This window comes from Mustela putorius, unplaced genomic scaffold, assembly GCF_011764305.1.
Source record: "Mustela putorius furo isolate JIRA1106 unplaced genomic scaffold, ASM1176430v1.1 tig00000430_pilon_pilon_pilon, whole genome shotgun sequence".
Taxonomy (NCBI): Eukaryota; Metazoa; Chordata; class Mammalia; order Carnivora; family Mustelidae; genus Mustela; species Mustela putorius.
The window spans coordinates 18,966,871-18,984,354 of record NW_025421377.1 but is presented as its reverse complement, the minus strand read 5'-3'; the positions used below and the strand labels follow the sequence as shown (position 1 = coordinate 18,984,354).

Sequence of the window (17,484 nt, the reverse complement as noted above, 5' to 3'; positions counted from 1 at the left end):
GTTGGCACAAATATATTTTCATTTTCTTATCTTAGAGCTAGAGTCCCCTTTAGAGCACCAAAAGTGAACTACTAGGCCAGATACAGTGGTTCATGTACTATTGCACCTTGACTAAGAAGTCAAGGGCTATCAAATGCTTTACGGAAACCTCTGATCCTATTTCACACTTGCCTTTCAAGATGAACAGCGGGGCCTGAAGACGAGACTTGTAGTGACTCAACAAAAAGTGACACCCCTTGAAAGACAAATCCAAGTTTTCAAGGGTGTTGCTTAGGTTTTGAATGCAATATTGTTTCTCATTTATTTTCATTAGCCAGAACCAGGAAATTCTTACTTCCTGCAACAAAAAAAGACTTATCAAGTGATTCTTCACTTCAAACCCTGCTATTGGTTAAAATTTACCCATCCCAACTTGTTAAACTAGTTTATTCTAAATCCTTAAGCATTCTTTCTTTAGTCACCTTACAAATCTGAAGGAATGCCCAGGATGCTACTCATTTGACAAGAAAGCACAAGCAACACGGAGTTGGAGGAGTGTGCGTTCCCAGCAGTGTACGATGTATCAGTAAGTTTAACTTGATTTCATGTTTGAAAGAGTTGTTTCAGGTTGTGGTTTCTTATTCCAAACATTATCACTACTCAGAATTTAATCGACCTTTTTTTCCTTTACTGTTAAAGAAAATAATAACACCATAGTAGTAATGTTAATGCTTTTTATTTCAGGAAACCATGCTAACAATTTCATATTTAGGATTTGAAAAGTTTAACAAGTTGGATTTTCATTGGAAATTTTCACATGAAAATGGGATAATCACAGAGAGAGGAAGGGAAAACAGAGAGCCTGAGGTAACATTGTATAAATTTGTAGGAGAGGAAGGATGTGGCAAGGCAGAAAGTGTTTTCTCACTCTTATCAAGACTCGACAATAAAAAAAAAAAAAAAAAAGACTCGACAATCTATAATATTGTTTGTGATATTTCTAAAGTATGCATTTAATTGACACATTGGAGAGGAAATACACAAGTTATAAAAGAAGTATTGTATTTTACCAAATCTGAAATTGATAAACATCATTAAAGCTTCAAAAAATGAATAAGAATCTTAATGTCCTTTGAGAAATCCTTTCCTTTTTAAAAATAAAAATTTAAAGAACAATACAAGAACAATTATACATAAGAATGTAAAAAGCAGGTAAGAGCAAATAATCTTAAATTTTTTGTATTTTAATAGATTTGGAATGAAGTCTATAGAAAACAAATCTTAGACATTTTTTTAGTTTGCACTCCCCATCTGATCCATTTTGCATTTTTCTCAAGTTTGAACATTCTTTATGTACAAATACGAATCAATTAGTACAAATTACTCAGATAATGAGGGAATTACAAATGTCTTTTCTAAAGCTGTTTAATGAGAAGTTTACTATATCCTTTGTTAATTGGATATTGTATATAAAACTCAATTCTTGATCACAATCCCCCAACAGATTTTATTCTCTACAGTCATTCAAAATGTTCCCCTTTCTGCCTGCTCACTGTAGAGCCACATATTAATAGATTTAGGCTGTTAAAAGACAACACAAAACAAAGGAACAAAAACAACTTTTCACACTTAATTGATTGTATTTCTAATACTGGCATACATTAGGATTTACTTTTAAATAGAATGTAATAGAAGTAGGATGATGAGCATAATAATATTATTTTTATTTTTACTGAAAAGTATCTCCAGGGGTGCCTGGGTGGCTCAATGGGTTAAAGCCTCTGCCTTTGGTTCAGGTCATGATCTCAGGGTCCTGGGATCCAGCCCCGCATTGGGCTCTCTGCTCAGCAGGGAGCCTGCTTCCTCCTCTCTCTCTGCCTTCCTCTTTGCCTACTTGTGATCTCTGTCTGTCAAATAAATAAATAAAATCTTAAAAAAAAAAAAAAGTATCTCCATTCTGTAGGGGAAAATAGTGGTGATTCCATTTAATAAAGATAATTCAATTAAGGCTACCTTTTTCCTCTTTTTTGCTCTTCAATTTCTTTAGTAATCCTATATTTACTCAAGAACTAATGTGTACTGGGGTGCCTGGGTGGCTCAGTCAGTTAAGTGTCTGACTCTTGATTTTGGCTCAGGCCATGATCTCAGGGTCTTGAGATCGAGCCCTGTGTCAGTGTCCATGCTGGTCATGAAGCCTGCTTAACGTTCTCGCTCTGCTTCTCCCTTTGCTCCTCCACCCCCCCCTCTCATTCTCTGTCCCTCTGAAAAAAAAAGGAAAAAAAAAAAAGAATTACTATGTACCAGTCACCATTTTGAGCATCGGAGGCATAGGGATAGAGAAGAATAAACATACAGTTTTAATTCAGTTTCTTTTAAGGCTCATGCAAATGTCAATTGTGTATTACAGCCGGTTAAAGGCAAAAGACACCTATCAGAAAGGTAAGGAAAGAAATGAAAGTGACACAAAAGGACACAGATGGAGAAAACAGGCTGAAGTAAAAATCTGGGCAAAGCAAAAGACCTACCTCTGATCGGTAGACTAAGAAACCATCTAGACCTCTCCATTCCTATTTCTTGATAGTCTCAAGATTGTCAAAACTTTCTCATCCAGGTCCAAAATTTGTACAAATTCTACTGTCCCTATCCCTATTCAGATAAACCACTATGTCTGCTTTATGGAGTTTTGCCATATCAGTTTGGTTTTTGTTAGTTTTGAGGCGCCCAGGGATGGTAAGTGGTAAGGGTACTTGGATTAGAAGGGTCAGTGTTGAAAAACCATCCCTACTCTTCCCATTGATAATCCATGTCTCAGTGTAGTTGAATCTCAGAGTTTTCTCCATTTGAAGTATACAATAAATCTTCACTAGTTTTTGTCTCCTGTGAGTAATGTGAAGAAAATATACTTATTCTTTGTTGTACACGTTAGTACCTAGTAGAATTCTTGGCACATAATATGTTAATTCAACTGTTTAATTGTTCTTCAAATTTATGTGAGACTAATATCCAACTAACTCATCAGGTACTGGTTATTTGGAATTTTTCCATTTGACTTAACTGGATTTCATATCTCTTTCAAGACTTTTTTCCACAGAAATATTTTCCACAGAAACATAAACAAATATTTTATTTACTCTTTTAGTAAGTCACTCTGTATTAGTGATAAAAATTAGATATAATGATATAAATAGGTGTAAATACATTTATAATTTTAGTCATTATTTTCTTTCCTAAAACTGAGTAACTATGAGATAGATTCTTTGGATTATCTTATTCCTACAATGAGGTTTTGAGTAATTTTACATTACATCTGTCCACACAGAAATATTAGTCTCTTTTTTTAATTGAGCTATAATTGACAGATAGTATTGTCTTAGTTTCCAATATACAACATAATGATTTAATATTTGTCTACATTATGAAATGATCACCACAATAAATCTGGTTAACATCCACCACCATAGAGTTACAATTTTTTCTTGTGATGAGCACTTTTAAAATCCATTCTCTTAGTACCATCCAAATATACAATAACCTAAGTAGGAGTGATTTGTATCTCTGAAGTCACATAATTCCAAGTTTAAAAATCCAATTAAAAGTTTTATCAGAATACACACACATTATACATGGATATACATTTGTATTTTCCTTTTTATATATTTTTTTAAAAATAAGACTTAACAAGATAATAAACATCTGTTTTTCTATGGTTAAATATTTTTATAGGAAAATGTCATTCTAGATATCTTTCATTTAAATCTCTTCTACTTTTTTATTTTTCAGTCTAGGTAAAATGGACACATATATCGTAAACAACACTGTAATAATGAACATCCTTCTGGCTAATTTTGCACACATTCGAAATTGTTTCTTTAGGATAAGTAATCTGCACTTTCACATTTTCTGGAATGGCATTCTTTAACAAACTTCTCTACATCTGCATATCTTTAGGACACATTGTTTTTTACAACCATCTCAAGTAAGGGTTTACTATTGAAGATTTAGTCTTTGTCCTCCTGATGCCACCTGGGACCATTGCTCTCCACACCCATGTAAATGATCTTGCAAACTGGCTTGTTTCTCTGAGCCTCACATAGTTTATTCTCTGTTCCCTTTCCTTCTGTATGGTGGTCCCTATGGATCCATGATTATGCCCCTCCCCCTTTAATGAAGACTGGCACTTGCTTCCCCATCTCTTTCTCTACTTCAAGCCCTGCATCTACCCTAGGAAACCTCAGGGCCTGTGCTTGATGTACAACATCTTAGTCATTTATTTCCTTGATATCCTCATCTCTATAATATTCTCTTCAAATACACTCTCATGTCTACACCTAGACTTTGTCGTGACTTGAAATTGCACTTCATGAATCATAACTTTGGACAACTATCCCTATCCTAACCTTCCTTCTTGAAGTCTTAGTTTCTGCTAATGCATAAGGTTTTGTTTTTTTTTTTTTAAATTCATCGGCTTTTCTAATCTGTAAATTCTTTTTTTTTAAGATTTTATTTTTTAAATAATCTCTACACCCAACGAGGGGCTCAAATCCCAAGATCAAGAATCTCATGCTCTACTGACTGAGCCAGCCAGGTGTCCCCCAAATTTGTCAATTCTCCATACCCATCAGTTGCCACCCCCATCACACACATACATGTTTTTTTTTGTTTTTCTTATGATCCTTATGTTCATCATTTCAACAAATTTTTGTGAAGATTTTGTTTATTTGAGAAAGAGAAAGAGAGAGCACCCAAAAGAGCACAAGTGGAGGCAGGAGGAAAAGGAGAGGGATAAGCAGACTCCCCACTAAGCAGGGAGCCTGATGCAGTGGGGGCTCAACTCCAGGACCCTGGGATCATGACTTGAGCCCAAGGCAGACACTTAACCAACTGAGCCACCCACGTGTCCCTCAACAAATTTTTTAATAATGCCAAACCCCATTAAATTCTATTGTCCTGTGTTTTTCATCACTCATACCTGGATAAATTTTAAAGAGGCTATGACTGTCTGAACAATGACTCACCCCTGCCCAGACCACTGAGAAATGCACAGAAAATTCACAAGTTTCCAAGAGGTGCCAGTTCATCTGAGGACTGAGCACTAACCAACATTCCTAATACATCCCCCTCATCTGTACTTCCATTTTCCACAATGACTATCTCCACCTCCTCGAGCACCTTCAAATTTCAAATTCTTACCACCCACCCTCTCACGCTTCTACTAATGTGATTGATCAGTTAGATGAAAATTCCTTCAACTTCCTGATATCGAACCAACAAACCTATCTATATCCATTCAACTTTAAGAGGATGCCTACTGTGCATCCAAGTTCTCTAATCTACTAGGTTTAACCATATGAAATATCAATTCATGACCACTTTTGACCCCTACAAATGGCAATTTGATATGCAGGAACCCAAGTTTAGAATCCAGGATCCTTCAAATATCTTCCCAAACTCAGGATCTCTACTAGCTAGTTAACAGCATTGTAAGCATCTGCAAAACTGTTCCATTCATATGGCAAAAAAATTCCTCTATCAACCCCATACACTTTGCTGACTTATCTCTCTCTTCCCATCCATAGTCAAATTCATGGAAAAAAAAATTTATATCTGCTGTCCTGTCTTTTCACTCCCAATTTTTCCTCAGATCCACTAACATTTGCTTTATAATGTCACTACTCTGTTCCTTCTCCTGTCACGGTCACCAGGGATTCACTACTGCTTAACTCTATGGGTTTATTAAATTTTCATCATATTCGATTTCTCAATAGCAAATAACACTATGGATCAATCCTTCCTAGAATATCCTCCGTCTTTCATTATCACATTTTACTTTCCTCCTCATTTCCCTCTGTGGTTTTCAGACTTTTTATTCCTTGCCCATATCTTAAATGTTAGTTAATCTTCTTTAAGATTCTTCTCAGAGTCTTCCTTTTTTCCTATTATTTCAACAGAGAAAAGTCTTGAGCACTCCCATATGCTAGGTGCTAAAAATACAAAAATAAATTTGATACAGTATCTGGCTTGTTCACTGCTATAGTCTCAGTTACTGGAAGTACCGGACATTAGTATAAACTCAGTAATCATTTTTAAATGCTAAAGTAAAACTGCTAGATTAAAAAGAGTACATATTGAATAGTTTTATTCTTGTTTGTAAGTTAACTTACCTACTCCTTTTCATATTTGTAACATAAACTTTCCAGTTTGCCACCCAACTTTCATTTTAGTTATGAAAAATGGGTAAACAGAAGATTTGATCCAACATTAGCTTTTGCCCTCATTTTTTTAAAGTTGTCAGATTACTCTTTCTTTTGATGATGTCTAGTTCTGCATGTCATTTTGTGAATATCTCACTCAAAAATATGGAAGCAAAAAGTAAAAATCGACCAAGATCATGTGGAATGACTTATTTATCTTTCTTAGCTCCATGAAGTTTATAAGCAAAATTATCAATTTTTTATCAATGGTTATTGTCAAACAACTTAAAACAGTGAAAAAGAAAATGTATTCAAACAGGGAAGTTTCTAAAAGGAGAGGTCTTCTCTTGGTGTGGCATTTAAGTAAAACACAATGTTGTTTTGTTTTGTTTTGTTTTTAGTTCTTTTGAATAGTGTTGGCATAGTACAATATTTCAAATGTCCCTGTAGAAATAAGTAGTGTGCAATAATTATTTTATAGACTTGTGAAAGAACAGTTTGTAACCTGCCTAATCCATCCACAATTATTCTTATGTCATGAATTCACAGCACAGTTTGTATGCTATTTCCCAGTTTATTAGCCATCTGAGAAAAAATACCTTCCAAATTTCCTAGATATTGACATATTACTGAGTTAAAATGCAGTCTTGATCTCCAGTTTTAGTAAATGAACCAGACATCGAATTTCAGATGAGATCGGGCACATTCAGTGTGGTATGGCCGTAGACCAGACATCGAATTACAAACTCATACACAGGGGTTGTAGTGAATGGATACAGAATATTTCTTATACAAACCAAGAATAGAAATACTAATAAGATGAACTTAATGTTATTTTATTTCAATAATAAGAACAATGAATGTATTCAACTCCTACCAAGGACAAGACTATTAACTGGGCTCCTGATAGGGGTTAAAGGAAAACCGATTTCTGGTAAAGGAAAGATTGAGAGAATAAATAGTAATAAAAACAATACAATTTTAAAATTAATAAATGTTAAGTACAGGTATAATCAATGTAATTTTAGCAGCATTACCTAAAAGACCAATACTTGTGCTGGTGATAGTATGAAATGACTTTAGGTAGGATTTATTTTAATGTATGATTGAGAAAATAAAGGTACTCTATCAAACTCAGTATTGGTGGGTATTATTGCTTAGGGATTGGCTATGTTAAAAATAAGTTCATTTTAAAAATTTAAGAAAATTGATAGAGATATTAGTGCTTACAGCAAAAGATTGTGATATTGCAACTGAAATCTGGAAAACAACTCAAATAAAACAACTAATTTTAAGCAGGACAGAATTTGAAAACTTCAAATAGAGCACTTGAATAAGGTCTTAAAGATGAGTATATTATATAAATAGGGAAGTGGGAGAGGGCGATTTTAGACTAGAGTCATTAGACTAACAATGCAGACTGCCTCCTTGGTTAATGTAATAGTTGTTTTGTTTTGTTTTGTTTTGTTTTTTGTTTTTGACCAGGTTGACATCTTCAAGAAAATGCAGATTAGAAGCCCTACTTTTTAAAACAAATCTTCATTTTGTGCGTTTATTATGGAGGGTACTTATATACTTCGGCACTCATAAAAATATATCACAAACAAGGAACACATTTTTTTTTTTATTTTCAGGTTTCATTGTTGCTTTTTATAATGACCACAATCAAATATGCTTTGATAGTAACAAGCTGAATTTGCCAATCCTTTCAAGTTTATCAAATGGAATCTTCTGTCATTCTTGCAGTTACAAGCGCAAATGCCAACTCTCTGGGAAAATAATCCTGCCCTCTCTAAATATTCTCTATTTTATAAAGAACTATTTAAAATGCAGATTACTGAAATACTGCCATTCCAAAATAAATAGCAGTTTGGAGCAAATAGCATAGAAGAAACACTGGGTTGAGGGTCAGAACACCTGAATTAAAATTCTTCTAGTTAATACCTGTGTGCCATTAGACCATACATAAGACCTGCTTTTACCACTGTACTGATATTTGAGATAAACACTATGAAAACTATAAAAGATTACAAAGGTAAAAGGTTATCATTATTAATGGGCTCAATGAAGGTGCCATTGAGAATGTATTAGTAGGATTTTATAATGACCCTAGTGTCAGATGCATCATATAACAAATGATCAAAATGATTTTCTAGACATTTATAATACTTTTTTATACATTTATAATACTTCTTTGACTTGAACTCCTACTCAGATTTCAGAGAACAGACCCAATAGAACGGTTCATTGTGTCCCACTTATAAGTGAATTGTGTCTTCCCCAAAGGATTTTACGTCTCTCCAACAGGAATAATCATTTTCTGTCCTCTCCTTCTTTTGGGGGTGCTCTGAAGGTCACAGCCCAGACAGCTGTGATCTCACTATCTTGAGACATGTGACTCAAGCATGCTTCTCCTACATGATCTGCTGACCAGCTCAGCTGTAAGGCCATGGTTGCTCCACAAAGTACTAGAAGCTCTTAATTGTTATGTACTACTTTTCTGATTCTTGGGGTTCTTCCAGATCTTTGTGCTGAGGTTGAAAATAAAATTGCTTTTTAGTAGAATTCTGCTCAGCAAAATTTACTTTCCCAAAGTTCTATTTTTGTAACACACCCCGTTGGTCATTGCTGTAGTAATTTTGGATTAGGACCTGTGTTCCACGGAGGAAAATGCTCATAAGTAGAAGACAAGAAACTTAAGTGGGCTCAAATAATTAGTACTTTTATGTTCTTGGGTAAATTCTTATAGCCTCAAGTGAAAAATGAGCAAATTATATTTACTATGTGAACCTCAGTAGATGTGGGATGGATCAAGGGTTACAGGGTAAAGCTAAAGCTCTTTAAAAACTCTAAAGTGCTATATAAATGAAAGCTATTATCATCATTATTATTATTGTTAGGGAGACCTCTGCCTCACCCTTCTACCCTTCCATTTCACCCTTTGTTCTCCTAAACCTGTTTGAAATAAGGTGGGGCATCTTTGAGTAAAGGACCACTCCCTATATTCTCAGGGGCCCTAAGTCTCTAGAACCACCCTCATGAGGCTCTGATTACACTGTGTAAATTTTATCAAACACAGATAGAAAGAACTCCCAACAATTAAAGATAGCTTATCAGATATATAGAAATGCCATTTATATTTAACTGAAGTAATACAGTCATCCTTGGGCAGGTATTTTGCTACTGAAGTGTGAAGATGAGTAATAGGAAACGAGATGAGAGAACTATCTGTACACTAGGTTACCACATCGACAGGACTCTCCCAAATGAGTGTGGTTTCTGTGCAGTGACTGGACTGCCTTGGTCAGAGCAGAATGTTTACACTTTTCTTTCTTTCTTTCTTTCTTTCTTTCTTTCTTTCTTTCTTTCTTTCTTTCTTTTCCTTCTTTTTATACTTTTCAAACCATCCCATTTTGTTCAGTAGGATCAAGTCTTCTTCATTCAAGCCTGACAGCAATAGCTAACATCAAGCAAGCACTTGCTCTTTATTCATTCTCGTATCTCTGTAGGAGTCATCTGCATTTTCCAGATTAATAAACTCGGGCTCTAATAAATGAGGTGAGGTTACGTGACTAGTGAGTGCAAAGGCATTTTGTCTGAAAACAAACAGGGCTCTTTTCCAACCCACACATGCAACCAACCTCTCTTCAAAGAGCTGGTGAGGCTACTGTGATTAAAGCAACCTCTTAAAAAAAAAAGTAATGTGAGAAAAACATTGCCTATTTTCTGTTGAAGACTATAAGATACATGCACGATTGGCTAGAAGAGGTTAAATATCATGTAAAAATTCAGAAAATAGTGTAACACTGTGCTGTCCTCAAACATATTCTTAAGAGCCTGACCCATAACAGTGCATGATGCATGCATTAAGGTGAACCCAATAAATCAGCTACTATCAGCTTCTTCTTCCTCATGAGACATCAACCCAGAGACCCTCTTAATATCTGACAGATCATATACAGGACAGTTTAAACAGATGAGTGGGATATTGAGAAAACCATCTGGGCAATCAGAGAAAGTAGGAGATTTTCCTCTTAATTATCCAGGTAATGTCTTAATTCTTCACCTCTTTTCAAAGTGATTCTGACAAACTGTAGGAAGACAAGACTAGAACCCAATCTTTTCACTCCTTATTGCATATATCCTTCACTTAAATTTCATTGTCTCTGAAGAAAGCAGAGCAACGTCACTTCAAAGAATTTATTGCCCACATTGGGCCAACCACTGTGTTAAACATTACTGTTGTAAGAAGAAGAAAGAGAACACAGGCACAGAAATAAGAGATTTAAAAAAAAAACACAATGGTGATAGCTGATGGGTTAATGGATGCTATCTTCTAATTATTTCTATTTTCTCAGTGAAATGGTTTTAAGGCCATCAGCTGAGGGTGAAGATGAAAGAGGAGGTATTAAAGATTTGAGAAGATAAAGTATGAAATAATCTTCTATTTCTCACAGTAGGAGAAAGAATAACTAAGGAAGTATGATGCCTAGGAAGCATTACGACCAACTTGAAGTTAGTGCTCCGGCAATTTAAAATGAGACTCATCAGCAAAATTGAGTATTTTTTCCCAGCCATGTTTATATAAACACAAAGTAGGTGTAATTTGTTTTTAGCCATGGTTGGAGTTTTGCTATATGATGATGAAATGATATAAAGAGAGAAGACTCCAAGACTGAAGAGGTATGCCAGGAATGAGTAGAATTAGGGACCATGGGCTTTTTGCCAAGTAAGAGAGCAATGCCAACATGAGAGTGACGGGAGACAGTGAAAACATAGTAGGATGTGTGGTGTATAAGTCCCAGTGGGGTACTAAGGCAGTTGTGGTAGTTGCAGAGTTAGGTGATTAAATTTAGATTATGGAGGGGACACCTGGGTAGCTCAGTGGGTTAAAGCCTCTGCCTTCAGCTCAGATCATGATCCCAGAGTCCTGGGATCGAGCCCCACATCAGACTCTCTGTTCAGCAGGGAGCCTGCTTCCCTTCCTCTCTCTCTGCCTGCCTCTCTGCCTACTTGTGATCTCTCTCTCTCTCTCTCTCTCTAATAAATAAATAAAATCTTAAAAAAATAAAAATTAAAAATAAATAAATTTAGATTATGGAGGAATTGATACTATTGGCAATGACAAGACATAGAGCGTAGTATGAGACCGGGCAGCTGAGGTGGGGAGAAGGACACCGTGGCACCAGAACATGAAACAGACATGACCAATTTTGTTGTAGAGCGAAATATGTAGAGGAAGCTTCAAGGTTGCTTCTAACTGGAATAGGATTGCAGTGAAAGGAACTGGACCTTAAAAGGAGAAGGCATTCAAGTAGCACACTGAAAGGTTTCCAGTAATGGTAATGCCAGCAGCTGCAAAAAGAGGAGGTTAGAAACACAGAGAAAGAGAATATTTGAGGCAGAAGGGGTGAATGTAAGGAACAGACTAGCACATGTGCAGGAAAGTAAGAACCCAAAAGTAAGTTAGACACAATAAATGAAAGACACTACCTATATTTAAAGTTGTCCAGTGGGTTCCTATAACTCTTCGAATTATCAGTACTTTGCCATCACCTTCAGGGTCCGTGATCTGATCCTTGCTTGTCTCTCTGGCTGAACTTTTTCTCCTCTTTCTTGGATCTACCATGATCCAGCACTCTGGCCTGATTTCTTTCAGGAACTCAGGAAGATCACCTTTGTTCCGTCTCTAGAAACTTGCTGCCACCTTGTTGCTCTTTACCTAGCTCTTCTAGAAGCTTCCCAATTCACTTCTCAATTCATCTTCGCAATTCATCTCTCAGCTGAAACGGCATCTCTCCAGGGATAACTCCCCACTACTCAGTTAAGCACCCTCTCCCCCTAGCTTCCATTCGCTCTCTATTCATTAATACACTTTGTTTTCAAGAGTTGAGATTTATTCTTTGGCTTGTCTTATTTTTGGCCTCCTTCCACTAGCTTGTGAGCGTCACAAAAGGAGGAAACTTGCCAGTCTTGTTTGCCACAGTTTTTCCGGGAGCAGAATCAGCTCTTAGCACATAATGAGGTCTCTCTAAATATTTCCTCAATGAATGATTGGATGAATGAATGAATACAATCCAGAGAGTTTAGGTCTGCATAATGAGAAATATTTGAGAGATTTTGAATGACAGAGTCACACTATTAGAACTGTATATTTGGAAAATAATTCTGGTAGCAACATTGTAGAATGTATTTAAGGGGAAATTATCTAGATAATTAATTAATAGATAAAGAGATCTATTCATGGCTACTGTGATTGTCCAGATGAAATACATCTAATGCCTGAAGTAGGATGGTGTAAAGGACATGAAAAGAAGGGGCCAAATGGGAAAGACCATTCAGAAGTTGACTGGCTTCGTGAAGCAGTTGTGCAAGGGAAATGTTCTATGATTCTGAGTTCCAGAAAGTGGGTAATCTAGAAAATTGTAGATAATTTTATTAACACATATACTTGCTTTTTAAAAATGTGATTTAAAAAAGTAAAGGAAGTAAAGGAAGAGTTTAACACGAAATGAACAGATTACGGTGGAAAGAAGGTGATACCATAAGAACAAAGCAGAAGAAATGAGTAGAAGGAAGAAAAGAAAACCAAAAGCTACCATGGAAAGGGAAAGAGAAAAACAGAAAAGTTAATGAAGATGTGGAGAAATTTTTACATTGTTGATAGGAATGTAAAATTGTGTAGACACTTTGGAAAAGTTTAGCAGTTCCTCTTAATGTTAAGCATAGAGTTGATCGTATGACCCAGAAGTTCCACTCTTATCTCTATATGAAAAATAGAAATGAACACACATGTCCACACAAAAATTTGAACATGAATGTTTACAGCAGCATTATTCATAACAGCCAAAAAGTAGGAACAATTCAAGTCTCCATTAGCTGAACAAGGGACAAATAAAATATAACATATCATAAAATGGATTATTATTTGGCAATAAACACAAATGAAGTCCTACCTTCCACTATGGAAAACAGCATGGGGTAATACATGCCATCACATTGATAAATTTTGAAAATATTATGCTAAGTGATGGAGGACAAATACAAAAGGTCACATATTATGTAATTCTGTTTATGTGAAATGTCAAGAATAAACAAATCTGTAGAGACAGAGAATAGATTTATGGCTGTCTAGAGTCGGGGAGTTAGGAAAAAAATAGAGAGAGACTCTTAATGGGTACAGAGTTTCTGTATACGGTGATAAAGGTTTGAAAATTGATTGTCGTGATGTTAAACAATTTTTGGAATACACTAAAACCTAAAAACCATCGAGTTGTACGCTTTAAATGAGTGAACTGTAGGGCATAAGAATTATATCTCAATAAAGCTGCTAAAGTAACAAAGGAAGGAAGGAAGACACTAAAAAGCTCTGGCAGCTCAAAATATGTTTTGACTAGATGTAAAAATTCCTGACAGTTATTGTTCACTGAACCTGTCAGTTTCCTACCTATCATTACCCTTCCTTTTTGACACTCATGTGACTTCTCCAGCAGTATCACACCCTTCTTTCAACAGTTTTTTCTGACTCAAGAAAGGCTTTCCTTCATTTTCTTTTCACATTTTAAATTTTATGTTATTTTATTTATTTTTATTTAAATTCAAGTTAATATATTGTATAGTATTGGTTTCAAGAGTACAATTAGTGATTCATCACTTACATATAACAGCCAGTGTTCATCCCAGCAAGCGCCCTCCATAACACCCATCATCCATTTATTGTCCATCTCCCCACCTATCTCTCTTCCAGCAACCCTCAGTTTATTCTCTACATTTAAGAGTCTTTCGTGTTTTGCCTCCCTCTCTGTTTGCCTCTTATTTCATTTTTCCTTTCCTTCCCCTATGTTCATCTGTTTTGTTTCTCAAATTTTACATATGAGTGTAATCATGTATTTCCCACTGGTCATTATAGTGACAGTAGAACTTGTTCATTAAAAAGTTTTTGTAGCCAGTACATCAGAGCATGCTACAATGTTCAAAACAAAACTTGCTTTTTTGTGGAGGTCAAAATTTGTTGTTAAACCACAGTAGGAAAAGAATGATTAAGGATAAATGATGCTTAACTAATAATCTTAGTAAAGAAGACACACAAATGGCTAACAGACACATGAAAAAATGTTCATCATCATTAGCCACCAGGGAGATTCAAATCAAAACCGCATTGAGATACCACCTTACCCCAGTTAAAATGGCCAAAATCAACAAGACAGTAAACAACAAGTGCTGGAGAGGATGTGGAGAAAGGGGAACCCTCCTACACTGTTGGTGGGAATGCAAGTTGGTACAGCCACTTTGGAAAATAGTGTGGAGATTCCTTAAGAAATTAAAAATAGAGCTATCCTATGACCCCACAATTGCACTACTGGGTACTTACCCCAAAAAAAAAAACTGATGTAGTGAAAAGAAGAGCCATCTGTACCCCAGTGTCCATAGCAGCAATGGCCATAGTTGCCAAACTGTGGAAAGAACCAAGATGCCCTTCAACGGATGAATGGATCAAGAAGATATGGTCCATATATACAATGGGTATTATGCCTCCATCAGAAAGGATGACTATCCAGTTTTTGTATCAGCATGGATTGGACTGGAAGAGATTATGCTGAGTGAAATAAGTCAAGCAGAGAGAGTCAATTATCATATGGTTTCACTTACTTGTGGAGCATAAGGAATAACACAGAGGACATTGAGAGATGGGGAGGAGAAATGAGTTGGGGGAAATCTGAGGGGTTGGGTGAGCCTGGTGGTGGGTATTAAGGAGGGCATGTATTGCATGGAGCGCTGGGTGTGGTGCATAAATGATGAATTTTGGAACACACACACACAAAAAGTAATTCAATTTAATTTATATATATATATATATATTAGTAAGAGAGGGAAAACGTACCGATAAAATAAGCTGTGTTGGCCAAAGTGGGTGCAGTACCATTCTGGCCACTTTATCTTCAGTAGCCCAGGTCAATGGCTTACACATCCTTTTTGGTCCTCATCAGGTTTTAATTGCCTCAGTACTTTAAAATTTCCTTCAAGGAAAAGCTTCTCATGGAACTTCACCATGTAAATTTGCATTAATGAGCAGAATTTGGAGAGTAGCTCTCTCTGCTCTTGATTACCCCCTTTTGAACTCTTATCAACTAAAACACCAGCTATTTTAATTATGACATCAGTCAACTTTTCATTTATGAAACATTATGTCTTTCTTATTTGCATAATGTAGAGTTACAGAAACAAGACACACAGCTTGTCAGAACATGAAACATAAAAGGAAGCACAAATCTTCATTTAATCTTCCGCACAACTTTTAGTTAGTATTTCTACTCACATCACAGATTTTATGCAAGTCTCATCACATCTGGTGCTACAATTAAAATCATCATCATCATCACCGCTAAGCCACTGTTATTATGAATAATAATACCATCACCTCCTGATATTTGCATAACAACAGCTTTCTTCCAGAGTTATTCTGCCTTCCCTGGCCAATGGATTAAAACCCCATCCAGATGATTCACCCATCTTGTCTTGTCTTAAACTTTCTCATACCCATTATTGTAATTTTTTCCCTATGGATGCTCCGAATGTGAAAGTCTGATTATGCCTATCTCTGAAACCTGGGATTTCTCTTGAAGGCTCTGGTAGTCCCCCTTCTCTCAAGCTTAGACCCTGTTATCTGCCAGAATTCTGCATGGAAATCATCAGGGCTTTGATAGTCTCCCTAGGGGCTTCCCAGTCTGTGCATAGTTTCTTTCCTGTGTTGTCACTTATATATCAAGGTCCTGGGCAACAGTTCTTATCTCTTTCCTTCATAAATAGCACATCCACTATCAGCACATGCTTTTCACCAGCTCACTCCATTTCATCAAGTACAAACTCCTTGGTATCTTTTTCTGCTGCTTTTGATAATTTAAATAAATAAATAAATAAATAACCAAAACTCCCAAGTCTTCACCATGTTTTAGTAACTATTCCAAGTGCTCATATGTAAATTAACTCATTTAGTCTTTGCAATAATCCCACAAAATGAGTATTATTACCCCCATTTGGTAAAAGGATCTGAGACACAATGAGATTGAATGCCCAAGGTCCCATAGTAGTGGAGCTGGGATAAAAAATTGGGTAGACTGGCTGCAGAACCCACACTCCCAACTACTATGAACAACCTCTTTCAGAGACCATGAACCCTTCAAATGTGGCCATGGCTGTGGCAAAAAGAAATCCTTTTCTCTCTCATCTTTGAATCACTGAGGGACAATATTTTGGTTATATAAAGCATTTTAAAAGCTCTAAGAAAAATAATAGATGCTAGGAGAGTTATCTAAAGGGAAGAACCTGAATATATACCTTGGTAAAAAAAAAAAATTGTGACATTGACTGGCTGACACTGATAAGAGCAAGAAGAGTCCATTCCATTCTGCTGAGCTTTGGTTCAGGAACTACCTCCCATGAGAGTCTGGATAATGAACCACTCAGAATGTTACCAAAGGCAGGGGAGAGATCAATGCTTTGACTCTTTGTGAAAGGTTTTCTAGATTGACCTGCTTGGATGAATAGCTTTTGTCACTGCTCCTCTTTGCTTTGGCATAAAAACCTCAAAGGTGAGGTCACTTATATTGTTTTGTTTGTTTGTTTGAATGTCAAAGTCTTCTCTAAGGCTGGTTTTTCCTACACTGTAGTGAATCTGTTTAGTCATCTGTCTGGGATAAATCCGACCAAAATTAATTCTTTGAATTGGAAGGATTAGGGGGAGGAAGAAACTAGAAAGGAAAGAGAAGGAGAGAATTGTCCTTTAGAGATTTTTAAGTGCAAAATTTGTAACTGTATCTTGATTTCAGGTAAATGCTTATGCTTGTTTTTTGTCCTAATTCATCTCTAACAAAACTCTCTGCTAAAAATAGTTTTTGTGTTACAAATAGTTTAGGGTCAACTCCTCTTTTATGACACATTATTTTATTTAGTAGACAAATATTTACCAAGTACCTATGAGGTTCAGGCTCCACCAATCTGGAATAATCACTGATATCAGCCATTGAAATTAATTAATGTGTAAGTTAAAATTAGATCAGTACTGAAAAAAATCAGTGAGAAAAAAATATTTAATTTTTTAAAAAATATCTAGGAATAAATATTTTGTGCATGTCTACATAATTAAGAAAATGTACTCAAACAATTTTTCAACTGTGACCCATACATAAGTCACAATGACGTGTCTGGTGTTAGAAGTTCAACAGGAAACCACACCCTTTTGATAATGAGAGTTCTGTTGTGAAATAAACTTCCTCCCTATCAACGGTTTTCTGTATTGGACTCCGAAGAGAAGACA

At 35.9% G+C, this 17,484-nt stretch overlaps 1 protein-coding gene across 1 annotated transcript in view; it reads left to right on the top strand.

Annotated features, from left to right (window-relative positions):
• Positions 1-470: 470 nt before the first annotated feature.
• LOC101692861 (transmembrane protease serine 11G-like) overlaps positions 471-17,484 on the top strand; it is a 44,367-nt gene continuing 27,353 nt past the window's right edge. Inside the window, exon 1 of the mRNA XM_004764306.2 lies at positions 471-565. Coding sequence (XP_004764363.2) covers positions 558-565 — 8 coding nt within the window. The 5' untranslated portion in view covers positions 471-557. The remainder of the gene's footprint in view (positions 566-17,484) is intronic.